Raw genomic sequence first — 25,759 nt, 5'->3', positions numbered from 1 at the left:
TCTTTCTTTCTTTCTTTCTTTCTTTCTTTCTTTCTTTCTTTCTTTCTTTCTTTCTTTCTTTCTTTCTTTCTTTCTTTCTTTCTTTCTTTCTTTCTTTCTTTCTTTCTTTCTTTCTTTCTTTCTTTCTTTCTTTCTTTCTTTCTTTCTTTCTTTCTTTCTTTCTTTTTTTTTTTTTTCTTTTTCATTCTTTTTTTCTTTTATCCAGCATTTCTGCCTCCCTCTTTGACTTTAGAGCCTGAGGTCTGGATGTAAATGGGTTATTTCCAACTTTTTTTTTTTTTTCAGCTCTTCACAAAATGAGGATGTGGAAAAGTAGAGCTCCAAGTTCCAAATGCATCTCTGCTGGAACCAGCCATTTGAAATAGATCAGCTTTGAAATTTCCCACGTACTTATTGCCTGTGAAAGCAGTGGGAAAGATGGGTGAGCTCAGTCCTTTTGAAGTGCTGTGATGGTTGGCAGGGACTTTTGTAGCTGCAGTGAAAAAGACGAATCTGTAGTTTCCTGAAGAGGGAAAGCTTGTTAAGTGAGCTTGATGAGGAACCCTCATAAGTCCACACCTAAATTATGTATCAACTTTCTCTTCATCAAAAGATCTATGTCAGTGATGAGTTGATGGATTAAAAAAGTGTTGTTGCTGTATGTGCCAACCAAAATTGGAGGGTTACTGGAGTGAAAGCCTTTGATATGAAAATTTGCTCGGTTATACGTAGTTATAAATGGAGAAGTTATAAATGGAGAATGTGCTCCTTCTATGGAGCACAGCAGAAAGCTGGATTGGATCTGTTATATCCCACAGCCAGCATCACAGGGGACACGTAGAGGCTTACTTGTGTCATCTCTGTACTGCCAGCATCCCTCACAAATAGTCCCAGGGTATGTTTTATTCATTTTTTTTTTCTTTTTTCCCCCTAGCAGTGAGAACAAAAGCTAGGAGATGAAAGAACTGCACATGTCTCGTGCTCTGCCACTGACTGGTAGGGCTGGTTCAGGACAGTTCGTGTCACGTTTGGTGTTCTCAGGAACCTCACCTTCAGTGCTGAGCATACCATCCCGGCTACTGTAACGAAGTAATGAATTCTATAAATATAGAGTGCTGCTCATTTTTCCTAGAGCACAAAAAATGCAATGCAATGGCAAAACCAGTCTGGTTAATCCAGATGTATGTAGAGATTGGTATTTGTTATTGCTAAAATTCTGACGTTTTTCTAATTTGCTTTGAACTTCACAGAGTGCTTTTTAACACATTTACACAAAATCAGGGCTTTGTGCATATTATATTTCAGTGTTTCTTATTAAGTTAAGGGTTTTGATTAAATAACTAAATTTAGTTTGTTACGATTGAAAGAGTCATCATCGATTTCATGACACAGCCCCATCCTTTTATGCATTGTAACAGAAGAGTAGCAGGCAGAAAGCTGCCTTCTTCTCTGTGATAGAGCACGCGGGCTTTGCTGTAGAAATTCCTTGCTCAGCGCTACACTGTGTGACCCTGAAGGGTAAGGGCAGGGTGCTGTGAAAAGCCTGGCACTGGGATGTGCCAGCAATGTGGGCTGCAGGAGCAGAGCAGATGCTTGGCCCGCTGATGGTGGGAGGCTGTGCCACGTCCTGTAGCTGCAGGGGTGGGAGTGGGCTGTTAGAAACACGAAGGAAGGATTGGGTCACGCAGAACCTTTGTGGTGGAAAGAGCCATCTTCAGCATGAGGTAATCTGCCTGGAGATTTTTGTTGCCATACTGAAGATACAGAAGAAGATCCCCATACTGAAAGCCCAAGTGACAGACTTGATACCCATTATAATGGAGATTGCATCTTAATTTATATATGTCAAAGCTAGCAGAACTAGAGCTGTTGTTTGTGAGGTTTCACTCCTGTTTTAATGTGCTGTACAGACTCTGCTGTTAACTTTGACTTTAAGTAATAGTGCTCCAGTAGTTATGAAATTTTCCAGAAACAGCTTGAGGCCGGTATTGAAACATGGCTGTGAAAAAATGCGTGATTTTTTTTAAAGCAGGAGCTTGCCAAAAGTTCCTTGAATTTCTTTTCTTCTTGTTTCCCTCCCAGTACATTTTGTAGTAGTTAATGGCAAGAACATGAAAGATTTAAAGGCCGTCAGTATTGTCCCGTTTCTGCTTTCATGTAAACGAACTGTGAAACTTTCAGTAGTTTCTCTTTCAGCAATGCTATACCAATACTCCTTGTTAAATGTCACCCTAAAATTGTATTAGGCCTCTAGAAGGATTTAGAATACTGCCCTGTTGTTCTGTCTTTCAGTGCTGTCCATTTTCACACAAGTCACGGAGATCACCTTTTCTATTGAAGTGCTGTTAGAGCAGGTTGTAGGCATCTAGTTTATAGAGTGACAGAAATCAAAATTTTCTAGTTCTTTCACTCTTTTTCTTTTTCACCTCCTCCTTTATTTTCTCCTTTTCCTCTCTTAAAGCTTTCATGTTCAAAGGAGAAACCCATTTTATAATCCCATGTAGTTGATCTCCAGAGAATTTCCTTCCCTTTGAACTACTCACAAAAATGTGGAGCATAAGAAAGTTCTCAATCACATTTAGATAAATGAATGTCTTGCCAGCAGGAGTTCTGAGATGTTCTGAGTACTGTTTATCTACAAGAAAAGTCTACTGGTTGCCATATTAAAAATGACAAGCAACTGTAAGTAATCAAAAACACTAAGTCTATTATTTCAGGAACACCTCTTGCTTTTCCAGAAGGAATATAGGAAAACAGAAGGATTCTAGTGTTAAGGGTAATAGATGCTCATTTGCAAAATGGGTCATTAAGCACTTCAGCTTTCCAGTTGTTATTTTTTTCTTCCATATGGTTTGCACTTCCATGAGCAGACTACTATACATTTTAACATTACACTACTATACATTTTAACTGCTTGGCATTACAGCGTGACTTGTGGAGTGACATTATCTTGACTCGAAGTAAATATAATTAATAGGTGCTAAACTTTTTGTACCTACGTTTTAGAAAGTTACTGTCTTTACAAATACAGGCTGACCTAAAAAAAGGCAGTGGTTAGTCATCTTTAATTGGGTGATCTGTCTAATATTAATGATGTACCTTCTGTTCCTAGGAAACTGCAGAAGACCTTAGCTAACTGTAACTGCAGAACTGAAGTGACATTTCACAATGTTTGTCAGGCACCAGAAAGGCATGACATTTTAAAATACTTTTTCCTCAATCGTTGTAATCAGGTTGTAAGGTACCACACAGTCAATCTGGGAGGGATGTAAAAGCCTTCTAAAAGCCATAATGATGTGCTGGTTTAGGCCTCTCTGAGATACTAAGACATTTATAAACTTGATTGCTGCATCTAATTTCTTGTGACTTGCTCCAAAGGATATTAGTAGCCACCCATTCATCTGTTACCAGAAACCTCTGTATCAGGGCTGAAGTCGTATGTAAGCATTTATAAATGCCATCTTCACATGGTTACACAAGGCACTCTGTGGCTACTGGGGATGAGAGATTATCTTTTATAAAGATATTATCGGAAAGTTAGTAATGTTAAACAAGAATTGTAAATATTCAAGCAGCAGATATGTTCCTTTGTGTTTACCATATATTGGGCCAAGAAGATCCATTAATATTTTTTACTTTTTTTACATATGTGTGGGTGTCAAATCAGGAAAAAAGCTTTAATTTCCTTATGCCTCTTCTCCCTCAAAGCTACCTCCAGTTCTCTGCAGTGAAAGAGGAGCATTTCTGCTGGTTTGGAGAAACTTAAAGAAGTTCATCATCAAATTGAGATTTGCAGTCTTTTCATTTAAAAAAAGTAATCTGTGAGGCAATTACAGTTACGGAATCCCATGAAGGGTGATTAAGGTCTGTATTAAATGGCTCATGAGGGATTAGCAGGAAGAACAACTATTCCTCCAGCTAAGTAGCATGCTAGCAACAGGTGACAGTGGGGTGGGCTGTTTTCCAGGGAAGGCTGAAAGAAGCAGTGTGGTAGGAGCTGTTGAATTACCTGGGAACCCAGGTGAGGAGGTCTTTTAATCATCATGCTGCTGGCAAAAGCTGTACTGTGCAGCTTATATGACTGATGTCCTTGGTGTCTGAGGTATCTGTGTTAGCCCATGCAGAAGGAAAAGGTTCCTTCAGAAGTGGACCTGGGATGCTGACTGCCTTGTAGGGTCATTCCCTAAAGCTCTGGTCTTGCTCAGCTCAGGCAGAGGAGTGATGAGCATAATTTTGTTGCCCTAGAGGAACAGATGATTAGGAAAGGAGTTAAGTAAAAACAACTCAAAAAAAGGTTTCCAGAATGCATACCCTGAGTTGCAGTTTTTGCTTGACCATTAAGGACTGGAAGAGATGCAAATACAAATTAAGGGCTTCCCTAACCACAAAACCGTGTCATCAGGCTCTGGAAGCTTCCTCAGCTCCTTGGGCTGTGTGGTGCTAATGAATGACTATAGCAGCATTATTCTGTTTTCCAGAATGGACTCCCCGACTTTGCTGGTGATGGGCATGGACAGCTAATGAACAAACTGCTAATTTGCCCACAGTCAGCTTGTAGCATGCATTTGCTTTCAATGAAATGAATAGTAAAAAAAAAAATCAAGTTTGTTTCCCTTGGAACGGCTGCAAGGTTTAGATATGAGAAGGACTCATATTTTCCATTGTTCTTGTAGAAGTAAATTACACTGTTGAAATGAAGAAGAGTTTTCCTAAAACTGTCAGATACGGTCTGCTACATTTTGGGCAAAAACCCAGTATTTCTTTGGTTGCTGTACCTAGTGATATGGAAACAGGCGGCCGTGGGAGCTGGCAGGGAGCAGGTTCCCATGTGTGTGTGCCTCCTAGACTTGTTCTTGGCTGCCAGAGGATGGACGGGAGATGGATTTCTCTGCTGCAGACAAAGGTGTAAGAAAAAGCCCATGGGAGCTAGCATATACACACAATAATAACTTTTGGAGCAGGGTGTTACTCAGCTCTCTGTTATCTTTCCCTTTTCATTCTTTTGCCTCCATTTTTAGGTTAGTTTTCTTTTTTGAACTTTGGGTTTGTTAGCAAAACTTGGAGTTCTGCTGACACCTTGCTGCCAACACCGTTCTTTTGACAGCTAGTTTCACAGTTTGTGTTATAAGTAATTGTGTTTTTCTTTGTCAGTCTAAAAAATGACATTTTTCTTCCTTTCACTGAAGATCACCACCTCTTGTTTTGTGGTGTAGGGAAACGCTGCTTTCCAGACTGATTACTCCATGCCACGATGACTGGGATATATGGCTATTCCCTTTTCTTGCAGCTCTTCCTAAGGAAAACAGGGTTGATCTCTTCAATCACTTTGCATAGGGGAGGCTTTCTGTAATTCCAATGACTCTCTCTACCTCTTTCTGAACTCCTTTTATCTTTTCATGCCCGTGCAGGATGGTTCATTACCACTGAAGGAAGAAGCTGTGTGGTCAATGAGGCTGTACTCTGGGTTCACTGTAGGCTGTGCCTGTTTTCACAAACCTTTCTAAACACTGTTAACAACTCTTTGGTGGTAGTGGTTGTGGTGGGGGCAAGAAATACCCTATGGGAAGCATCTGTTTCTATTCCTTTATTTGAACCAGGTCTGTAAAATGCAAGTGGGAAGCAAAGGCAGGTGAACAGTGCACTGTCTGGAAATCAGGAGAAATGGTTTAACTTTCATGCATCCATAGTGGCATCCTAGGGAAAACCACAAATGAAAAATGTGACCGTGTTCGTATTTACTATGGTAACAGATCTGTCTTTTAGCTTGTGAAACACTTTCCCCATAAGTAGCATGCCAGTATGCATATGCATGAGTATTTTAATTATGAGCATATGTGATAATGCAGCACTGCACATGTTATCAAACAGCATTCATATATTCATATTCATGCTCTGAGTGCATGGTCTGATTACTCTTGATGATTAGATCTCTTGCATTCCCTGGTATTAACAAATAGGAGGAAACAGTAAATAGATGTGCAATGCCAAAACAGGAAATGGAGGGTTTTAGTCCCAGCAATGGAATTGGCTGTATCAGATATAAAAAAAAAAAAAAAAAAAAAAGCTATTATTCTGAAACTAGAGCACTTTTTAACCTATCTGACAAAAGATATGAGGGAATAATCTATATGTACAAAACCACCTTTGCTGGAAGGAAAGAAGGCATGGTGGTATTAATAGCACGCTGCCTGCTAGCACCTTATCACTGGATTAAGGTTAACAAGCACAGACTGAAGAGTCGTAAGCAGATGTGTGCTTGATTAGCAATTATTTAGGCCTTGTTTGTGTAATGCTTCCTGGCTTGAATTTGCCACTGTGAAAGTGCCAAAGGCTATCAAAAAGCGTATTCAAAGACAATTCAGAGCATATCACCAGCAGAAGGTTCAATTCAAGCTGCTCTAACGGATGAACTGTAGTTAAAAAGGAAAAGGATAAGAAAAAAGGGCTTTAACCCAGAAAACAACATGTGATTCTGGCTAGTTACAGGACAATCCTATGAATCTCCTGCAGATACCTACATTTCTTCTAAAACCTCTCTGTAATTAGGGCAAAAAATATGTTATTTTAAAGGTAAATCTTTCACAACTCTAAGACCTCTCTGATCTGATCATTATGTCTAGGATCATGACAGTGCAATTTGTGAGCAATTGGGAGTGCTGGAATGTTTATTTAAATATCAAATTTATGAATACATGTATACACATATGTAAGAAGATGTATGAATATATGAATACTTACAAATATACATTATATATTCAAACATGTATTAAATATATTATTAAACATCCTTATATACATTTGACATAAAAAATCGATTCATATGATTCATAATGTACTCCTTAAATACATTAAAGGAGGCTGTAGAGAGGTGGGGGTTGGTCTATTCTCCCACGTGACTGGTGACAGGACGAGGGGGAAGGGGCTAAAGTTGTGCCAGGGGTGTTTTAGGTTGGATATTAGGAAGAACTTCTTTACTGAGAGGGTTGTGCTGCCCAGGGAACTGGTGGAGTCGCCATCCCTGGAGGTCTTTAAAAGACCTTTAGATGTTGAACTTAGTGATATGGTTTAGTGGAGGACTTATTAGTGTTATGTCAGAGGTTGGACTTGATGATCTTGAGGTCTCTTCCAACCTAGACAATTCTGTGATTCTGTATGGATGTACAATTCATATGACCATATAGTTACATATATACATATGTTGTTTACTTACATATTTAATCTTTGAATGTTTATTACAATGTTCAGTGGGAATGATACACGTTACGAGTTAGGTTACTGCACCTGCTTCATAAAGTCTGTGCTGAGTATCCAAAGTGACTGCTGATTAAGATTTTTCAAGCCACTAGGATCAACAGCTAGGTGTTCATTGGCAGTGCTTTGGTAAAAGAATTGCCATTTAATGCATTTGCAGTATGATAAGCCTAACCTAATCTTGGAGAGAACATTAAAGATAAGAAGCACTGTTAGTGTCAGTTTATATGTTTAAAAATTGGGACACCCTTTTGTGGTACTGAGGCATCAATTGCATTAGATCTCAACAGTAATAATGTTAATGGCTGTGCTTAACATTTATTTTGATGTAGTTTATTGTCCTCTGGTATTCTTTCTCTGCCTTTGGCAAACTCATGAATGTAAATTACTGTTCGTTCAGCCAGAGTTTAGAAAAAAATCTCAGTCCACTTTTCTGAAAGAGAGTTGTAGCTTCCTGGGGATGCTGTGACCAGATGGACTCACAGGGATAGCCATGTCTATGGTATGCTGTGATCTAGTCCATGCCTGTTTTTGTGTGCTGTTCTAAGACGTTTTCTTCCTTTTTCTTGCAGGAGAGCCGGAATTTAAATATGTTGGGAATATGCATGGGAATGAGGCTGTTGGAAGGGAGCTGCTCATCTTCTTGGCTCAGTACCTGTGTAATGAATACCAGAAAGGGAACGAAACTATTATCAACTTGATCCATAGCACGCGTATCCATATCATGCCATCTCTGAATCCAGATGGCTTTGAGAAGGCAGCATCCCAGGTTTGTAAGGCTGTGAATATAAGAATAACTAACAATGTATATTAACCTGAGGGAGGATCAAAATGACACTTTAATTTAGCAGTTTTACAAACACATGAACTCTGTGGTGATTGTTGAATGGAGCTGTGTAACTGATATATTTTCTAACAGTACAGTAGGCTTGTTCTGTTTAACAAGGATTTTATACTTGAGCTGGTATCACAAATAGTTTTCCACAAATGGCCATCTTTGTTTTAAATGAACTACTGCATTTTAAAGTACAAAGATGTTTATGCTTCATGCATATTCTTTCATCCGAGTTCACTGACCAAACTACTTTCTGAACGAGTAACTTCTAGGAATACATCACATTTCTCAAGTGGCAGAAAGGGAAAAAGCTGATGTTTCCTTTAAGACCATTCTCATGCAATCACACTTACGTGAATTATTCACATCCATTAGTGCTTTATCTCAAAACAAGGAAACTTTGTGACCTATCTTTTTAATAATAGCTCTGATTCTGAATTTCAGGCATAAAGTGCTTTAGTTAATCTATGAGTCAAGACTATTTAGCATTTAATTTCGGATAAACACTCAGTCAAGAGATGTACTAATGCATAGTTAGCATATGGAGGTCAAATAGAACCCTGATATGCTGTGTTTATAGTGCGTATTATACTCTAAAGGAAAATGAGAATTTTCTTGTTCAAGAAGGTTTATTGATTTTTTTTTAAATATGAAAATGTTGATTCTTTTTATATGACTATTTATGGTTAAATGTCAAATCTGATTAAGCTCTTCATTAAACAGATTCTTACGAAGTCTTTAAAAATCCCACCCTCAGACCTCTTTAAACCATGTCCAAGATGATATCTCCCTCTAGTGGCAATAAAGCAGAAGCTGTCCTCAAATTGGTGCCATATTTCACTTGTTTGAAATCTCTCACTGTAGAGATACAGCAATAACTCGATTTGAAACTTTTTCTTTAGTCAAAGTACATTTGCTTTTACAAGATTTCTTTAAAAATTACATATTTTCTATAGTATAATTTCCATTAGTGCTGCTGTTCGAATTTTGCAGCATCTTGACCCTACAGTGTGTGACAGTACATTTTATATACCCCAAGACTAAAACCAAAAATCAAACTAAACCTATTTTACAGAGTATTGAAAGCTTAGTGAGACAAGATAGGGAAAACTATGCACCCTCAAGGCATTTTCTTAAAGCAAACAAAACCTATTGTAAAGAAGTAGCTTAAAGAAAAGATTGCGTAAAACATCTCACTTCATCTTTATTCAGTGCCACCCTTGCAGTGAATGAAGCTGATGGTCACTGCAAAAATAAAAAAATAGATTAAGGGAAAGAAAGATTAAGGTCCTTCTTTATCCTGAAGCCATTTAGAGGAACTTTGAAGCAAATGCAAATGTTCCTTGCAGCTGGCAGATACATCTGCAGCTGCCTTGGGGCTCACTGAAATGAAGTCTGTAAGTCAAAAGCGTGTGTGAAGCAAAGGGAAAAGCCAGGTCTCGGGGGAAGACTCAGTGGGCACAAACTGGGCAGGCTCTGGAAAATTTGATGCTGCTGGTCATTTTGCCCATCCTTAGTCCAGATCTGCCACAATGGGAATGATCATTTCCTCTGAGACAGTGAAATAGAGTTTTGTTTTGTTCCTGCAGAGCTCTAGGAAGACATACAGGTCACTCGGCTGTTGGTGCTCCAGGTTTTACTCCCACACAATCCATTCTTGTTCTTGAGAACAGGAGAAATAAAACCATGATGAGAATTTACATGGGTAGATATACTCACATAAGGGCTGGTGCTTCAGCTCATTAATCTGTCAATTTCCTTTCTCTTTCTGCTTCTTTTCCTCATTTAGCCAGGTGAACTTAAAGACTGGTTTGTTGGTCGAAGTAATGCCCAGGGAATAGATCTAAACCGAAATTTCCCTGATCTGGATAGAATAGTCTATGTTAATGAGAAAGAAGGTGGCCCAAATAACCACCTGTTGAAAAACATGAAAAAGGCTGTGGACCAGAATCCCAAGGTAAGTAAGGGCTGTAGAGCCAGTTTCTTGTGTGCCCATATCCTCCCTTTTATGCAACAGACATGTAGCAAACCCTAGGAGCTGTGTATGCAGTCTTTATGTGATTCATGTTCTTGAAACTATTTTGTTCATTTTTTTTGTCGCTTTACATTTATTTGTCTGATGGAATCTTGTAGTAAAACCTTTTGATCTGTATTGGTTAATCCTGAGACAATTCTTCATTCAAAACATGCTTTGTTTTTAAGGATGGGGATTGTGTAGCCTTCTCCCTTGGTCTGAATAGATTTTCTTCCAGATATTCAGCATTTTACCATTGTCAGAAGTTCACTGTTATATTGTGTGTAATTATTCTGTTGGCTAGATAACTATTCTCACATATAATGTGCATTTTTGTTAAGCCTAAGACTTAAATGTACAGGTATTTTCACATCTGGAGGTTTTTGTTTGTTTGTTTATTTTTTTTTAAATCTTCTTGCATTTACCCCCTAGGTTCAAATTATTAAACAAAGTAATTTTACTTTCAGTGCATAGAATTAGACTACATACTATCAACATATATTTTGAATTATTTTCCCTGTTTTTTAATTTGATAGGCTTATTTTCAGCCATAATAAAAGGAGAAAAATACTGAGATAGCTCTGTCTGGGGGCTTCACTCTGAACTAATTTACACCAGTTTCATGACTGATGGGTATCTACTTAGGTTCTGATGTAAAAGACTGATCCAGATCTCTATGAAGCCAAAATAAAAATGCTGCTCATTTAAATGCTTGCACAATATGTATGATCATAGTATAGTATACTATGTATATGTAAGTAAGTAAGTCTCTACACTGAATAATCAAATTGTAACTGTTGATAATGCTGTTTTGTTGTAGCTTGCTCCTGAAACGAAAGGTGTCATTCACTGGATTATGGATATTCCCTTTGTGCTCTCTGCCAATCTTCATGGAGGAGACCTTGTTGCCAATTACCCTTATGATGAGACTCGGAGTGGTGTGTAGTTATGAGTTGACATGAAAGTGCAAGAGATATAAATACTTACTTTATACTTAAAAAATTATTCCATGTTAATTATTATAAATATGATTATATATTTATTCTCTATTATATTATTCTATACATACATAAATATGTGGATCTATACTTACTCCACTGCTACCTGAGATTCACTTGTAAACATCATATCATGGCATTGTAATGACTTAGTTTAGTATTAATAGTCATTAATTAAAATGATGTATTTAAAGCTAGTCACTGTATGACCATGTTGTCTAGATTTTAAGACAGATAGCTTGTTTCAGTAGAGTTACATTACAAAAATGATGTAATACCTGAGGGAATCATGGTCCCTCATGTATTTAATGAAGTAACTTAGGTCTTAAATTAGCTGGGCTGCTTATACCCTGCTAAATGAAGCCAGAGAGATGCATCTAGGCTGTCTGTATGATCTAAGGTTTATCTTCTTGAACCTTTAAAAAGTGAATTTCTGGAAGTGATTGTATGCTGATAAAAACAACTATCATTGTTTCTACTTTTTCAGTATTGATCACATAAAAAGAAGGGTCTCTTTGTGGCCCAGATGCTATCCTTTAGCCTATAGTAGTATGGACACATGACTGAAGTGACTTGATGGTATTGTTAGTGATTGACTTTCTTCAATATACTCTCGTACAGTTTAATTGCAAATCCTCTTAAGATCAGACTTTAAAAATATCTAGGGAGAGACATTTTTCTATGTACTGTGTTCTTAAAAGAATCCAAAGCCTAGAATGTAGATTTTCTGATGCACTTTGAAATTAATAATTTCGTATAAATCACCTTAATAACGGGGCAACTTGATACAGGCAACTGATTAAGGATTGGGGAAATGTGACTGTATTTTTAATAATCCTTTTTCTTGGACCATTTTTCGTTTCTAGGCAGTGCTCATGAGTACAGCTCCTGTCCCGATGATGCTATTTTTCAAAGCCTGGCTCGCAGTTATTCTTCTTTTAATCCTGCAATGTCTGATCCAAACAGACCACCGTGTCGTAAAAATGATGATGACAGCAGCTTTGTGGATGGAACGACTAATGGCGGTGCATGGTACAGCGTCCCGGGAGGTGAGACCCATGACTGGGGGTTCAATGTCATGGGTGGTTATTTCAAGCTTGAGTTTTCACTCTGGGAACTTATTCCCACAGACTGGAATACCACAAGGTTATCCACAATTTTTGGTCTGGTTAAGGGTAGATCAAAGGCTGATCACTCACCACAGTGCGTCAACAAAATCTCACAAAGCGCATCATGATTCCTATTCAAATATTCCTCTTTTATTGCTTTGTCTAAAGTATTTCTTAATTCAAGGTTCAGGTCATTGCAAATGTAATAGCTCTGCAGTGGGCGAGCAATTGCTGTGTTATCATGATGAGGGTTTAAGTTAAAAAAATAAAAATAACCCCCCCCTAACAAACCCTAATGAGAGATAACAGGCTAATAACCATTCATTTTAACCTCAATAACAAAAGTATCCATCCTTGGAAGACATGGAACGGCTCTGTGGCCAGTGTTGAAGATAATGGAAGAAAGGAAGTTTGTCCTTCTATTTCCATGGGAACAAAATCCAGCAATGAAGATAACTTGCATCTTTATACTTCTTGGCTTAATTAGTACTTGATTCATGCTTAGGTGGTGCCTAGACTTTGGCAGAGCCTTTTGTGCTAAGAGGACCAGCAGAGCTACTGCGGTTCCTTGAAAACTGATTTTGTCTGTCTGGGAGTGTAGCTTGAAGTCATAGCTTTTGTTTCTTTTCAGTAAAGTTTTTGATATTTTATTTTCTTTGTAAATGGAATCAAAGCAGATTTGGGAATATGTAGATTCTCAATCAAGCAGAGTCTTCTGTGTTGCTAAACTCAGTTGAAACTTCAAGTGAAAATTCAGCTGGGGATTTTTGATCTGGAAACTCAGCGTGTAATGGTTTGTCTGCACAAGGGCTTTGTTGATCTGTAGCAGATAACTTTGAACACAAATATACCAGTATTACTGTTTGCTTTCATCTTAACACTCAAAGTAACAGTCTCTGAATGAATTATAAATTTTTATGTGGAATGAGTAGGAATCTCTCAAAGTGTTAGGTAGTCTCAGTGACAGTCTAACCAGGCTTCTCAGGGGCAGCATGTTTCCTCTGCTGTGGTACCAGTGTCAGAGACTAGCTATGACATAAAATGTTGGCCTTTCTGAATACTGTTGAAAAGCAAGAGTTTTCCTTTGTGTGAAGCTTTCCACAGACTTTGATTTGGAACCATTAAAGTATCCTTTACAAAATGGTTTTTGCATAATTGAAAAAAAGAGAGCTGAATGTGAACAAAATATTAAAAGGTTCAACTATTAAAATTTGTTTCAATTCAGTCCAAAAGTATTAAATACTAACTGTAAAAATGTGGACATGTTTAACTTTTAGCTTTTTTCCTTAGGAAAATGTTATCCATTGTTTTGATGAAATGCTTTTATTCTGACTAAACTACACATGCCAAAGGCATTTTTTTTCCAATGAAAAAAAGAAATGTTGGAAAGCTTGAATTATGTCTTCTTTTTGGATCTTACTTTAAGTTAGACTGGAAATTCCCCAAGGGAGTCCTTTCTTTTTCTCATGTATTTGTACAGAAATTAGTAGAGAGGAATCCTAGTTCTAATCTTGGTGGTGTAGGTAATAAAAAATGGAAAGGTGACAATAGACCGTGGACCATACAGCATGAATTGATTTTGTTGCTGTTGTTTTTTCCTTCAAGTGTAAAAACCAGCTGGCAAGCTGTAACTGTTGACCGAAACCTTCATGCCACAGGCCAACTTAAGAAATAATAATAATAATAATAATAAAAACAACAACAAAAAATAATACAAACAATTCTCTTGTTTCTATGTCTAGGGCTAACGAAGATAACTAAACATTGCTTAGTTCAAGTTAAGATTTTCTTGGAAGCTTTATTCTGGAAAGCTAGCTGACATTTTGCTATCCATATGATAACACACTCAAAGTTAGTGGAGTAAGCTGTTGAATAGCTATGTGTATTCCTGTAGGAAAAGAGTTCCATTATATATCCTTGCTAGAGGTTAGAATTTATCAAGAGGAAACTCTCTGGAGACCTTGTCTATTCAGTGTCTGCTCTGGTCCTGAGCTAAGGTGGCTCTTCCCTGCCTTTGCACCTTTGGGTTGCTGTGGGCTTGTTCTGGGGCCTGTGAGCATGTTTGGTGGCATCCCTGTGTGATCTCTGTGGACTGAATGGAGGCAAAATAAAATGTGACTTGACATAGCTCTGTAAAGAAAGAACTGAAGCAATGTGACAGAGAATAGAGGTAGAAATTAGGTGAGAGTGGTACTGGAGCTGTGTTTGGTGTCAAAAGGAAAGCATGGCTTTAGCAGAGCATTAGCAAGGACAGGGAAAAGAAGAAAGTGGGGAATGGAAGAGCTAAGTGAGAGAGTCTGTGGTCTCCCAGATACTTTCTTTGATAGTACCTCATCACACCAAGAACTCTGACCTATGAAGGGCTGATTTTTCTTTCTAACAGGTTACTAATGTCAATGTTGGCCTATAATGCTTGTTATGGTGGTCCCGGTTGTGCTGCATCCATTTCTTTGCCCCTGCCCTTCTCCCACAGGTGAAAGGCAGCACTGCTTGGTGGGCCTGGGTCTTCATATGTATGCAGAGATGATACATTGGTATGAGTATAGTTTTTTTTGCATGTATTTTTCCTGAGTATCTGGGTTCTTTCAGTAGGAAGACTGGATGTTCACTGGCAGAAGCATCTGGTAGCAGCCTTGCCTCAAACTGGAAGTAAGGATGTACTCTCCATTGCGTTTGTTTTGTCCTTACCCTCTTGAAAATCTCAGGACTTGTCAGCCACAGGCAAGGTGGCAATTCTCCTCTCAGGCTTTGAAGTTTTCGTGTGGAGAGAGCAGATGAAGTATAGGAATATTTGACACTTGTTTTGTCTCTTGATACACTTTGCTGTGAGGTTTTTCTAACTATTTGCTGCATAGTAATTACTTTCTTCTGTGGAGCAGGAGCACAGAGGCAGTCAGCCCCCACAATGGCATCTTAGTGCTAAATCTGAGACCATGATACCTGTTACACTTGTTTTGCATTAGTTGTCATCTGTAATTAGGTGATCACTGTAGGTTTTTCAGAGCACAGCAAGCAAAAGCAAAGAAGTGATTTTTTCTGTGTTTAGGAAAGGCCCTTTTAAGCCATTGGACCCCAGGCAAAAACAAGCCTATACATAAAATCTGTGCTATTTTTAACACTGGTCTTCTCCCTGTCAGCATGTAATTAATGATTTCACTTATGCACAAGAAAGCCAAATTAAATTTGCACAGGCAGCTTTAATTTTGGCATTTTCATAGTTGTTGAGTGCATAACTTTTCAACAACAATAATGTTTTTTTTTTAATGTACCTTTTGTGTGGAATATCTTCTTGGAAATATAAAAGAGAAGAGCTAGCGATGAAGTACTAGCTGGCCATATGTGTGTTCTGGTAGTCATACATGTGTTCTGCTTGTTCTGTCATAGAGTATCACCTGAGTCTAATCAGATCTTTATGTCGTTACAGAAATAAAATTTCAAAGCAGCTTCCACTGCAATGTTTGTAGACTATTGTTTAAATGTCTTTTTATCTTCAGATGCTCTTAAATCACTCTTGGCACTCCATTCATTCTTAACTTCAGTTACCCTTCATGTTACCAGATTTGGAAGCAATGTTAAAGAACATTTCTTTAGGATTTTACAGAAGCATGTAGGAGGCACATATTCTCCACATTCTGCACAAGGCTTCATCGTGTCCTGCTAGAAGTTACTGTCTTCTGATGTGTGGAAGTGGTCCTAGCTTAGTGTTGTAGTTTGTAATTCAAAGTCTAGGCAATTCTGATGTCTGGATGCAAGGGGCATACCCCTGCACTCCACTTTCTTTTCAAAGGTTGGAGTTCCTTTTGTAAAAGCTGAATAAATGTTTTTTTGTCCTGTATTCTGTGCTTATTTACATAAGTACTAATGTGGGAAACTGTAGTCCTTCAGAACAGTGCAAGAGAGAAGTGTTTGTGTTGCTCAGTTGCAAAGAAAAATAATACTTGTGGTCAGCAAAGAAGGGTGTGAATCTCAGTTATATCTGAGGTCTGTTAAGCCTTTCTGATCTTCAGGGTGGCTTCTGCTAAAGTGTAGGAAAATAAGTTTTGCTGTCCTTTGTTAAAATGAGAGGCTTTGGGAGTGTGGTGATGTGCGTGCATGTGACATATGCCATGTGTGTGACAAGGAGGAATAGGGCAGTAATAACAGATTCAGCTACTTTTCACAAAACTTGAAACTATATTTCTGCTGTCCTTGAGGAAGTAGGGTGTCCCTGGTATCACCTTGCTTTAGGAGAGAAGAGGGAGAAACTTCCTGAGAACTGGAGCAGCAATGGTCCGGAGCTGTTGGCATCACAGTAAATTACATCATGCCCTTTGGCTCCCAGTTCTTCTCTTCATGGTTTCTTGTAGAAGAAAGGCAAGAATCAAGAAAAACAACATTATCTGGTGTCTGGAACATATGCCTGGCAGTCAGCACTGCTGTCAGGATTTTGCTCATGACTCTCTTGCTCTCTTGCTGTGTGCTGGTGAATGGTCCATCTTGCATTGTGTGTGGTGGGACATCAGAGCCAGCCCTTCCTGGAGCACCATTTGTCCTAATATTTCAGCCATCTAAAAAAGCTTAGAAATAAAAAGCTTTAGGGGGTCTGAACAGTCCCTGCTCCTCTTGGTAGTTAGGAGTCTACGTGCCTGGTTGGCAGAAAACAGACTCTTCACCCATATGTGTTGGCAAATTCCCACCTGACTCAATCTGTTTGCTGCCTTCAGTGTTCTCTTTTGGGTATGACATCAGGTCTCTGGGCATTGCTGAGCACAGTGCCAGTACTTTGGTAAGGAGCCTACATTAGGTCTCATACTTAACTTGAATGGGGCAACACAGAGCTAAACAAAGTAGATGCTTTTAAATCCTTTGGTGACCTCCATGGGAATGCTCAAAATGCTTGGTAGTTTTTTTATTTTCAGCCTTCCATTTGTGAGCCCAGTGATTTTGCTAGATACCTAGACTGGGAGGGCAAGTGTCATCTGTAGCAGCTTCTGCAAGGAATGTATTTGTAACCCTCCTGGGGACAGCCACATTCCCACTCCAGCTGCTTGATCCACTTAGAAAATTGTCTTGGTTTTCTGTTGACTGATTCGCAATAGGCAATATTCCCATGTAGCCAGAGGAGTGCCTCAGAAGTGCAAAAGAGTGTGTCATTCCCGCCAAGGTTTTATGCCTAGACATATATATTTTTATATATACTGTATATATTTTTAAATTCATATGATTAAAGTTGCATTAATAATGGGGTTTCTCTTATTGCATCGAAAGCTACCTAGTATTTCTTTTGCAGAGGCTTTGAGTGGGTGGGAAATATTCCTATCTACAGAAAAAAATAGTGGGATGTTTGCCTTTTTTTTTCTTTGTGGGAAATCATAAATATTTTGTATTTATTTACTTTGGAACAAAGCAAAATCCACCACTAACTCTTTTTCCTGGCATTGCAGGAATGCAGGATTTCAATTACCTCAGCAGCAACTGCTTTGAAATCACAGTGGAGCTTAGCTGTGAAAAATTCCCACCTGAAGAAACTCTGAAGGGCTACTGGGAGGACAACAAGAACTCTCTCATTAATTACATCGAGCAGGTAACAAAAAAAAGGATGGGAAAACTCTAGTTATTGTATGTGAAACTTCTGAACTTTGTCCTGTGTGCATATCTAATTCTAAATTTTATATTATTCTGATTGGTACTCCATAGTTCTTACATGTCTCTGTAAATAAATCCTTTGTGATCTTTCTAAACATGTGGAAGAAGAGAGGAAAAAAAAAGATGTATAGTATGGGGTCATCCCACCTTACTTCATCTGTTACAGATATCTAACTTAAATGGTGCATGTTGGCCTTCTTAATGAAGAGAAATACACATCTCCAGAGTATAATTCATCCCACCAGCACTGATGTGTACACTGACAGAAGATGAATTGCCCTCTGCAGATAACTGTGTACAGAACATAAGCTAGGAATCAGTCTGGATATACAGGGAGTCTAGATGATGAGGCTGGGCTATAACTGCCTGGCAGTTCAGTGTAAGGCCAGGGGACATCTGTAATCCCAGTTTTGTAGATACTCATCTGCTCTGTGATTACATGAGCTGCTGACACTGAGTGAAGCGCTTTTCCTGTGATTAAAGTGAGTGATTCAATTAAAAATGATAGAGTCTGGTTAGAATTTTAAAGCACTGTTATGAGTTTAGATAACCTTGTGCTAAATGGGTTGTTACAAGTTAAGACTCCTGAAATAGATCTCTGTGTGAGTTTTTTGTCCTTTTTTTTTTTTTTTTTTTTTTTTTTTAAGGATTACATGCCAATGCAAACAGGCTGAACCGAAAAGAAGATTCCAAACCCTCTGGCAGTTTCAAATGTCTGTAATCCAGATATTATAGTTAGAGACTGCAAATATATCTGGCTTCATTAATGGCTACACACCTAGGACTGTGAAATCAGAAACACATTTTTTTACCAGAGCTGGTCAAGTAACACAGTAATTTCTTTATGAAATTTTATAAATTTGTGCATAAAATTGCCTAAAATATTTTTATGCATAAAATATGCATAAAATTTATTTATGCAGAAATGTTTTAGTTAGCCAGAAATTTGAAACATTTGACTATTTGAAATGTTTGAGTTGAAAAGTTCTGGAAGTTGTATTTAGGGTGAAGAACAAGCTTTATCTGCACTGGAATTTACATGTATTATGGGATCTGTATATCAGCTATCTAGACATTGTTGAGATCCTTAGTGTATGGGTTAATTTTTTTCTGAGTCATGGAAAACTATGGTGTCACTGCATTTTCAAAATTACTAACATGTAAGAGATTCATTTGCCAACTTCCTTTTCTCCTGTGGAGCTGCTGGCATTATCCGCAAAGCTCAGATGGTCTATCTGGCATTGTTTTTTAACTCATACATGGTAAGAGATCCAGCCCCATGCTCCAGCTCCCCAGTGACTGCTGAGGACATTGCAACTATGTACTTTATGCTTTTCTTAGCTGATATGTGTCAGGCTTCTGCCACAGTGTAAACTGGAGGAATCTGGTGAACTAAATTATAGCAGCTGAATACATCACAGAGCTTCTTAAAGGAGAACATCACAATCTCATACAACAAAAAAATAAAAATGTTTGAGACAGAAATCTTCTCAAATGCCACAGAATCAAAGCAAATCTTTGATTCTTCCCCGCACTTCCCTGCTTAATTTCCAGGCCCTCAATAAGATTCCTATCTGCACAAATTCAAAACTTCCCATTCTGCTCAGAATTGAAAGCTTCTCTGTGGAAAGGTGCTCACCTCTGAGGAGCTTGGTCTGCTTTCAGACTAAGCTACAGGAATACCAGCAGGATTGTCTCCCTACACACTGCAGTCAAATCAGTGCTTTAGTTGTATATATGCTGGGAACAGATGGGTTAGATAACTCTGATGTTTACTGGGCAGAGTAAGAAGTGAAACTTCTTGTAAACTTTGGTCCCTGCTCTCAGGTCGTCTTACCTTAAACATTAGGGCCACTGCTATTCCTCCTTTGATTTTAAAGAAAGCAGGGAACCTGGTTCAGTTTTTAAAAACTGAACAGAGAAGGTTTTAAGATGGAGATCCCAAAAGCTCAGCCCTGCTGCAGCCAGGAGAATGCTGCCCACAGGGCAAGAAGGAAGCAGGACGTGACCCACCATGGCCTCTCTCTTGCAGGCCACACGGGGAGTGATGTGGCTCCAAGTGATCCCAGCTCAAAGACCTGGGAGCTTTGGGTGCTCAATGCAGAGAGCTCAGGCATCTCACTGAAGGTCGGGGATTGCTCATGCAAGTCCAAGTGCCCGCTTTTAACTTTGTTAATGTGTGACTTTTACACTGTTGTGTCCATTATGGGCCCTAAATTCTTACAGCTGATGAAACCTTAAAAACAAAAAAGAAGTAATTTCAGACTGTTTTTCAAAACTTTTCAGAACATTTACTAATTTTCCATGACAAATACTTTCAAAATAGTATTTATGTGAATTATGATTTGCTCCGTGTTTCTGAGAAATGTTTGCATAATGCAGAGAAATTAGTATATGAACTGATTTTTTTACCTCATCACTGTTTGTGCCATTATGATGTTTAATAATTATTATATACAGAAAATTCTATAGTATATATTATCAATATTAATATTATATCTATACTTATTAATAGTTATCCTTGATAGTTGCCAACATGTAGACCATATAGACCAACTGGGATCCATAGCATGCATCCTTAGATATACATGTATCAGTATATTACACTGATGAAAATACCTTTTCTTAAGAATTGTTAAATAATTCCTCATGTGGTTTTATTTAATTATTTTAGATTCATCGAGGAGTGAAGGGGTTTGTTAAAGATCTTCAGGGCAATCCAATAGCAAATGCTACAATTTCTGTGGAGGGGATAAGCCATGACATTACATCAGGTGAGTACTGCTATATCCTCTGCTTCACAAACTAGGGCCATTTCAGATCTTATTTAGCTGATGCTTTAACGTACCAAAATTTTGAAGCTAGAAAAACATATTGTGCCTCAAGAAGCTTGTTATCTGCAGGATTTCATGAATATTCCTCCAGCTGCTTGCTCTCAAAGGAGCTGAAGACCGTTGTTGGGAGTTAATGGATCTCCAGCATGGATTGGTTCTGATGGCTCTTGGTTATTCATGCTTGGTTTTTCTATTGATTTGTGGTGCAAGCAGTGTTTCACAAATGTGCCAGAATTTAAAGTTCTGTTGGCAGTGCTGTTTTGAGTTGAAAGCCTAAATTGCAGTATAAAACTTATATTACGATGTGATCATACCTTTTCATATGTAAATTCTTGAAAGATTTTCAATTTACATAAATTTGTCCTGAGAAGGTAAATTCTGTCTGCTGTTATGTGATTTTTTCTTTCTAGAAGGGCAGTTCTAAGAGAGACAAATGTCATGTTGGTGTTTATAGAAAATTGTGTCACCTCTTGGGTGTTACTGTGCTTTATTCTATGAAAGAGTTGAAGGTAGTTTGCACAGTGCCAACTTGCAGACTTCCCTATGGACCATGCTTTCTTATACTAAATGGCATTTTGTTGTTGTTGTTTTTACAAGATACTAATTAGAAAAACAATAATAAGATCATGCATAAAGCATTGGCATTTTACAATATGATAATTTTGCCAATGATACGTCTCATTGTACTCTTACAGAGGTGAAAAACACAATGATACAGGACAGGTAGACCCTCAGTTGGCTTTGATTGTGTTCTCACATCACCTGCAAATTGGGCAGCATTTCTGCCAAACAGAACAGTCTCTTATAACATTAACTACCGTCTCACTACATATAGGAAAGCAAAAGGTATAAAGGCTGGAAATAAATTTTCAGGGAATAAGCTTTGCAGAGATACTTTGCAGTATAAGAGAGTGATACACAGAATACTCACACTTCTATGGTACAGAAAGGTATTGTAGTGTACATTTACATTATTGTGTCTGTATATGCCTGGAAGTTTACATTATTGTGTCTGTATATGCCTGGAAGTCACATACTGTCAAAACAGTGAGGAAAATAAGTATGTAAATTTTAGCACATTTGAAATGAAGGACAGATCATCATCTTTTTCTTCTTCTTCTTTTTTTTTTTTTTCCCCTCTTTCTCCTGCTCCTTTGTTCATGACTTAAAATTCATCTTTGTTTCATTGCCAGGAAGTAGAATAGATCATTATCGTTGATTTGCAGCAGTGTTTACTTTTCCTTTTGTTTCATAAAGAAAAAAGTCTGTGGACAACTGGCTTCACTACTAACATTTTTTGACCATGCAAATTGCAGACATTTAAATAATATTACCGCAAGCATGGACAAGTGCTTTGAATAGCACTGCTAACTGGACTTTGTAATAATTTGTCATGCTTTCTGAAGTTCTGTGTGGAGACATTTGCAATATTAGCCTGAGACAAATCAGATGATTGGCCACTCCTTGTGCAGAGAGGATCAAATTCTTTGTGGAAATGGTAGAGGGTCATTTCAGAGAACAAGATTATGCATTTTTATTCTGTGGCAGAGAAAGATTGTCTGAAGTAACAGTCAGTGCAGCAGGAGCCCTTCTTTGACCTCAGTGACTCAAGCTTTCATTTCTTTTTTCAGTTAAATGGAAGAAAAAAATCCCTAGACACAGCCTGGATACTGAAACCTGTACATACTGATACTTTCAGGGGTGACACGTGGGATAATCCAGGAAATGAGCATTTATACATGTAGCTATGTCTGCAATATAACTTGAGAAAAGTAGTCTTGTTTGTTTGAAATTGGGGAGAATAAAAATTATTTACATTTGGATTTCCAGAATATCGAGAGACATCAAAAAACCATGCTGCATTGCAGGCAAACTCAGATGCTTGAAATTGGCTGTGCATTGGTGGAGTCCTTCTAAGCAAGGCTCTTGTCCTTTTCTTCAGCGTGCTGGAGAGCCTTCCACTTCAGAAGGCAAAATCTTTTGTGGGGGCTACAGCACAATGTCAGAGTTAAAATGCTTGTTTTGACTACCTGAAAAGAAGAAAGTCTGTGGTGATATATTTGTACAGCCTTTACAGAAAAATTCTTTCAGACAGCCAAAAGAAGAGGGCTGACAGGAACACAAAAGATGCTGACAAGCTAGACAGTCCCTTTTACTTGGCTGCATAACTAGTTTTATACATATTTATATGGTTTTATTTTTTTCTTCTTCTCCACAGCCAAGGATGGTGATTATTGGAGACTGCTTGTGCCTGGAAATTACAAACTTACAGCCTCGGCGCCAGGTTATTTAGCTATAACTAAAAAAGTAGCTGTGCCCTTTAGCCCTGCTGTCATGGTAAGTGCTCATGTGTACATCAGTTTAACATCCGTTATGGCAAAAAAAGAAAAACTCTCTCTTTTTCCCCTTCATGGTATTTGTGTAACCAGGAGGTTATTTTTCAGAGTATTACTGATATATGCTATTTTAGAAGACAGTCTGGAAATCTGCTTTTCTAGTACATGCTGTGTAAGCCACTGAGAGTAGTCTCATTTTAAACTCAATTTGTTTCCTTACAGTCTTGTTTAAAACAAGCTGACACAGAGAAGGATAATACTGAAATATGTGTATGTTTCTTATTAGTGGATGCATGGCTAGCAGATCAGATAGAATCTGATCAGTATGGCTCTAAATTTTGTGGCATAAAGAGCAAGAGATGTTGAGGTTTTCAGTGAGACTTGGTGTTTGTAGTCCAGTTTGTAGTGACTACCTGCGTAGGTTAAAAATATGTTCAGCTCAATTAGTGAGCTAAAGAAAAGAACTTGGAAAGCAACTCAGAAAGATAATGATGGAGCTGTGCTTCATATAGATACCCAACATGTATGGCGAGTAAGACTTAGCTCTGTTTGAGAGTTCAGAAGCGTTTTTAATTCATCCTCTGTATAAGTGTAGATTCCTCTCATAAAAATTAAAATAGATGCTTATTTCTGTAGCATGTATCATACAGGAAGATGTATATCATATCTACACTAGTGAGCCATATGTCAGAAAAGCTCCCTGGATTTTCTTGATGGCATAAAATAGAATACATGTTTTGATATGCTGGGAGTCCGCACTGTTAGGTGTTAGACAGTAGAATGCTCATGAGACACAGTATTATATGCTAGAAGATTTATGTGCCTGACTACTATTCAATTTTTAGTTTCCTTGGCCCATATTTTTTTAGACAAGTTTTTAGACAAGTCAAGGACTGGTCAGATACCTGTTTTCTTTTGGAAATTTTGTTATACATCTATATGCAGTTTTAGATAAGTTTATTGTACTGATATGCAAGCGTTGCACATATTTAAATCAGCCTCAAGAGACTTTGTAATAGCCTGAAATAGGAAGTACCTCCGTAAGGCCCATGGCTATATTAAACAACAGTTTTCAATAAATAACTCTTCAAAACATCAACTTATTTCTCTCTCTGTCTCTTACTGAGGTTATTGTTTGTTTCTCTTACTCAGGTTGATTTTGAACTGGAGTCGTTATCTGAAAGAAAAGAAGAGGAGAAAGAAGAGTTGATGGAATGGTGGAAGATGATGTCAGAAACACTAAATTTTTAAATGAAGATTTTGGCTTTACAGCCTTGAATCTGTTATGTGTTGATTTAGTATATTGTACTGTGGAAAGTCCCTATATTTTAGATTTTGTGCACTTCACAATAATTAACTTTTTTTTTCCAGTCATCTTTTGATTAATATGAATAAAAATAACTACTAAACTCCTAGGTAGATACAGAAGTTATTAATTTTCTTTCATATTGTTATAGAAAATCTACTCTTATATACAAATCAGAACAAAATGAGTGAATGTGTCTGCAGCCTATATGGAAGTACAATCTGTTGTTTATTATGTACAAGTTCAGAATATGTAGATTTAATCTTGGTTTAAAAATAAATAAATAAAAATGCTGTAGTCAATTCCCAATACTGCCAGAAATATTTGACAGTGCATAGTAGTAGACAGTGCTCTTACTGAGTTCCATAATGAATGTTATTGAAAAGATTTATAATAAGTGTGGTAGTGTAATGATGTTTTACAAGGATTAAAATACATGATAATATTTTGTATGTTTCTGGTGTTGGGGCTATTTAAATACATAAGAAACATAAGCTTCTGACTTCATTTTAATACACAGAAAGAATCTGCATAAGCTCTTTTATTGAAGATGGCATGAAATGAATTCAGGAAATAAAAGAGCTTTATTCCTTAAGCTGTTAATGACATTTCAAGATCAGGTTTTAATTATTTCTCATTACTTATTAACCAAGTTAAAAATTTTGAATGGACGAAGAAGAAAAGTTTGTGTACTATGTTAATATGCTGCTTGTGTTTGGTTTACAGCAAGAAAAATAGAATTTCAGGCGAGGTCTATTTAAATTAGAAAACTGCTTTTTCAATAATCTTTATATGTATCAGTGGTGTCTAGATAATCAGCCAGAAGTTCATATGCTCACTGAAAGCTACCAAAGCTTTACACAAAGTTTAGACAATGTACCAGGAATTACGGAGGACATGCATTTAGTCTCACAAGCCAAGAACAGTTTTGTTTCCAACTTTGTCTCTTCTGTTGGTTAGTCTTATCTAAATCCAAAAGCAATGGAGAGAATTGAAAATTTTATCAGTGGTGAAATTTTACCAAATAAAGCAACTTTGATTAAAAAGATACCTCCCCACCCATTTTAATTTTTTAGTACACTTGAATTAGCTTGCTTTAGTATTTTGTCTGAGTGAAGATTGTGGAGTCAGAGAATACACATGAACTGTAGTGGGTGCACGTCTGGTATAATTCTTCTGAAGCTGCTGCAGGTATGCTACTTGATATCAGCTAAGCATCTCATCTGTTTGAAAGCTTAGACACTATTGCTGGCCTGTTTTAATTCCGGATCAGATGTTTGATACAGATTTCCTTCCTCTGTTTCTTTAGTATCACTGTGTGTTTTGATGAGCACATTATTTTCATTGATGTTGTAGAAGTGCAGTACTGTTCAGAACCACTGAAACAATTCAATATCATGCTTCCCGCCTTAAGTGAAAAATCACATGTCCAGGAGTGGGATCCAAATTTACCTCATTTGGGTATTTAAAAA

At 37.7% G+C, this 25,759-nt stretch overlaps 1 protein-coding gene across 1 annotated transcript in view; it reads left to right on the top strand.

Annotated features, from left to right (window-relative positions):
- Positions 1-25,335, top strand: part of CPE (carboxypeptidase E) — a 56,646-nt gene extending 31,311 nt beyond the window's left edge. The window contains exons 2-9 of the mRNA XM_027456456.3: positions 7,803-7,999; positions 9,855-10,022; positions 10,900-11,017; positions 11,944-12,126; positions 17,610-17,749; positions 20,486-20,585; positions 22,864-22,982; positions 24,134-25,335. Of these exons, the coding sequence (XP_027312257.1) occupies positions 7,803-7,999; positions 9,855-10,022; positions 10,900-11,017; positions 11,944-12,126; positions 17,610-17,749; positions 20,486-20,585; positions 22,864-22,982; positions 24,134-24,232 (1,124 nt within the window). The 3' untranslated portion in view covers positions 24,233-25,335. The remainder of the gene's footprint in view (positions 1-7,802; positions 8,000-9,854; positions 10,023-10,899; positions 11,018-11,943; positions 12,127-17,609; positions 17,750-20,485; positions 20,586-22,863; positions 22,983-24,133) is intronic.
- Positions 25,336-25,759: the final 424 nt, after the last annotated feature.

This window comes from Anas platyrhynchos, chromosome 4, assembly GCF_047663525.1.
Source record: "Anas platyrhynchos isolate ZD024472 breed Pekin duck chromosome 4, IASCAAS_PekinDuck_T2T, whole genome shotgun sequence".
NCBI lineage: Eukaryota > Metazoa > Chordata > Aves > Anseriformes > Anatidae > Anas > Anas platyrhynchos.
The sequence above is the reverse complement of the archived record's forward strand: the minus strand, read 5'-3'. Positions and strand labels throughout refer to the sequence as shown.